This window comes from Pinus tabuliformis, chromosome 6, assembly GCF_031772625.1.
Source record: "Pinus tabuliformis cultivar Carrire ecotype Pingquan chromosome 6, CPIR1, whole genome shotgun sequence".
Classification (NCBI taxonomy): domain Eukaryota; kingdom Viridiplantae; phylum Streptophyta; class Pinopsida; order Pinales; family Pinaceae; genus Pinus; species Pinus tabuliformis.
In genome coordinates, this window is record NC_142292.1 from 992,992,411 (window position 1) to 992,996,143 (window position 3,733).

A 3,733-nucleotide genomic window follows, 5' to 3' on the forward strand; every position below is an offset into this window, starting at 1 on the left:
GCTCTGAGTCGGAAATTCGAAGGGCTCTGATGGCAAGCGTGTTTAGAACACCAACCTTCTGCGCAGGGTGATGGTGGGAATCAGCATGGAGGTAACTCTCTGTGTGGGTTGGTTTCCTGAAAACCTTATGGCCCAAAGAGCCATCATCTTTTCTGATGATAAGAACGTCTAAAAACGGAATGCTTTTGTTTTCTTCAAGTTCCATTGTAAACTTAATATCTGGAGAGATCGAATTTAAGTGAGAGAAAAACTTTTCGAGTTCTGCCTTACCATGGGTCCATTTTATATTGGTGTCATCCACAAATCGCTTCCACCAGGCTGGTTTCAAATGGTATGAATTCAAGGCCTTCTTTTCAAAGTATTCCATGTATAGGTTGGCCACTATCGGTGAAAGGGGGGACCCCATTGCCACACACGGATGTCTGTTCATAAAATACTCCTTGGAAGGTGAACACAGTCGATCTTAGGCAGATCTCAGCCAGCTTTGCAGTCTGTGGATCAGCAACTTCTTTTATAACCTGAATGGCTTCATCAAGAGGGATCTTAGTGAATAGGGAAACCACGTCGAAGCTAACAAGGATATCATCATGCTCTAATTTCTCATTCTTAATAAGATTCACAAAGTCCTGGGAATCCTTGATGAAAGAATCAGTGTTTCCGACAAGGGGCTTAAGAATTTTTGCAACATATTTCGCAAGCTCATAGGTTGGGGAACCAATAGTATTAACTATTGGTCTAAGGGGGACCCCTTCCTTATGGATTTTGGGTAATCCATAAATCCTGGGAACAGTTTCACAGGAGGGGATCAACTTCCTTTTTAATTTTTCGTCAAGGTTTGAACTAGAGATAATTTTCTTTACATCCTTCACGATTTTGGGAATGGGATTGCTGCTAAGCTTCTTGTAACTGCCACAATTAAGGTTATCATTCATCTTACAAACATAATCTTCTTTGTCGAGTATGACAGTAGCTCCTCCTTTGTCTGCTTTAAGAACCACGACCTTGTCATTGTTTCGCAAGGAATTGAAGGATCTTTGTTCTTCTTTACTCAGGTTGCTCTTGGGAATTTTGGTTTTCCTCATGATGAGAGCGCATTCTTGCCTTAACGCTTCTTTATCCTCCATAGTAAGGTTACAGATCCCCTCCTCTATGTTGCAAATCATTTTCTCAAAGGAAGGTTTTTGGGTGTCACTGCAAACCCCAGACCTTTGTTAAGAATATTGATGACTGCCGATCCAATTCCAGAGAGGATAGGTTTACCACTTTTCTCTTAGATCTATCATTCTGCATTTTACTGCCCATTTTTATTATTAATGGGTCTCTGCTCTGTGGGTTGGCAGAATTATCTGATCTTTGAAGAACCATGGGAGTGGCTAATGCTGACAACCCTTTGTCATCTGTGATGTGACAGTCTTTTGCAAGGAAATTTGACGAAATAGCTTCATCCTTCTGATCCCTAACTCGACAGTTACCATCACTAAAACCAATTGTCCCCAAATTCGGATATTCTCCTATAGAATTATTCTTCCATCTGTTGTTTTCTGCGTTAATGTTGCCATTCTCCGCGCAGTTAATACCTCCATCTATGTTAATACACTCAACGTTGTTACCATCATCTGCGCTGATTACTGCTAAGTCCATAATCATATCTTCATTATTTATGTGATCATCTTTCGTGCTACCTGCGTAGATAGGTTTATTACCCTTATTATTAGAATTTTCTGCGTTAATGTTGCCTTCCGCGTAGTTCATACCTCCGTCTTCGTTGATACCCTCCACGTTACTACCCCCATCATCTGCGTTGATTTCCTTATTGCTGCTTTTTATACCTGCGCAGATGGGTATAGTATCCGGGTTTCTTCCGATTTCCTTATTGTTGTTTGTCTTATTGCTGTTTATACCTGCGCAGATGGGTATAGTATCCGGGTTTCTTCCGATTTCCTTATTGTTGTTTATACCTGCGCAGATGGGTATAGTATCCGGGTTTCTTCCTTCGGCGATCACACCTGGATATGCATCGACTTTACCTCCAGTGTTCTTAGTTGGACAGGCCCTAGCTTCTGCGTTTCTGCCTTCTATCGAAATGCTGATCCTTGAGAAATTCTGGGTTTGGACAGTGCATTTATCATTGTTTACCTTCTGCGTGACTTTAGTGGCTGGGCTCCAGGATGTAGTTTCTTCAGATTTGTTTAATAGTTTTGTCAACTTCTTGCGCTGTCTTTCCAAAGCCATCTGACCTTCGTTATTAGCCTTGAGAGAAATCCTTGCATCAATAATCGACCAGAGATTTTTATTGATGTTGTTGGCAATCTTCAGGTGGGAGGAGAGAGCTAAACGACCCAAGCTTTCCAGAGCAGTTCTAACCCTTCTAATTTCTGACTGAACCAAAGAGAAACTTAGTTGAGAAACCTTTTCACTTACTTGAACGAAGAACTTGTCTTGTTTTTCACAGAGGCAATGAACTACCTCCTCATGAAGATCTGGTGTTGGTGAAATGAGAGCATTTAGGTTTGCTACTCCATTTTCTTCATTTGAGGCAGCCGCGACAATACAACTTTCTTTATGAGATCCGGAACAACATGTTTTGCCTCATCACAATTTATCTCCCGATCTGATTTATCATCATCACTTTCTAAGATGGGAACCTTACTTTCCTGCGTTACCTGCATGCTGTATTCTTCTATGGACAGATCTGAAACAACATTTTCTCTTTCCTCATTTTCAACCTTATGGAAATCTTCAGCCTGCTGATCTTGACAAGTATCCTCTAAGATTTTTGTGTGCTGCTGAAATGGATTCTCATACAGAGCCTCCATAATCTCAATATCCATAAAATTATCATCTTCATAATATGTCTCAAGGCTTTCAATAAAACTATAAGCATGCTTGCAACAGTCTTGAACTAAATTTAATGATGGATAAGAGTCCTTATATCGTTCAATGAACATAGCATGAAAATCCTTTAAACAGTAAATACAAGTAGGTGGCAAACTTTCATACCATGATTGGGCTTCACATTCCAGAGTGGCCAGGAATATCTTCATCAAGCAATCTTCAGGAAAATCCACCTTCAACTTGCGAATATGCATATGAAATCTAACTAGATGTAAAGCAGCATCCTTCTTACCATCATCATTAAATATAGGCAGATTCCTTGACCAATCTACCTTTGGAATTTTATTTGGAAAACCAGGGATGTGATCTCGACTCAAGGGAGCATATCTTCTTGCAATCCGATCCATCTTGAAAATCTCAAAGCTACTGATCTCTCTGCAGTGAAGTCACCATGAAGCATTGATCTCTGGAGTTTTCAGTGAAGGAGTCGCCAGTGAATGATTTCAGCCTTGTCAGTGTCTGATCGTTGTCCACTATCGACAATCAGATCTGAACTTGATACATGTACTGGGGTAAAATACAAATGAAGTGTTGTATCCACAAGCTCACGGAGATGGACTGAAGCAGCGTTTATCTACTTCGCTAATGCAAAGCAAAAGCGTTTCAAAGGCTACCTGGCATAACTTCAGGCTCTGTCTAAGACTTATGAAACAAACACATCAATCAACAGACAAGTTGTTCTCCCCAGTATGGTCGCCAATATGTTAGCGCTTGAAATTTCAGCTCAGGCTGAGAAAGGTAAACCTCAAGGCAACATCAAACCACTTAGCCTCGTAGCTAGCCCTACGGGGCAGGAGAGGGCTCTCTCCGGTCTATCTCGATAAAGATCTTCAATGGG

The 3,733-nt window shown here is 40.9% G+C and overlaps 1 protein-coding gene across 1 annotated transcript; it reads right to left on the bottom strand.

The window, feature by feature from the left end:
* Positions 1-353: 353 nt before the first annotated feature.
* On the bottom strand, positions 354-1,124 carry LOC149262331 (uncharacterized). The gene is made up of 2 exons (XM_089377457.1): positions 861-1,124; positions 354-626 (listed from the first exon to the last, which is right to left on the bottom strand). The coding sequence occupies exons 1-2, from the start codon at positions 1,122-1,124 to the stop codon at positions 354-356; spliced, it is 537 nt and encodes a 178-aa protein (XP_089233583.1).
* Between the last annotated feature and the right edge of the window lie 2,609 nt (positions 1,125-3,733).

Excerpts from the sequence above, each read along its gene's own strand:
- LOC149262331 (XM_089377457.1), bottom strand. The coding sequence starts at position 1,124 with ATGGAGGATAAAGAAGCGTTAAGGCAAGAATGCGCTCTCATCATGAGG. Across the intron at positions 627-860 it reads TTCCCAAAATCGTGAAGGAT|GACTTTGTGAATCTTATTAA; the intron begins GTAAAGAAAATT and ends AAGGATTCCCAG.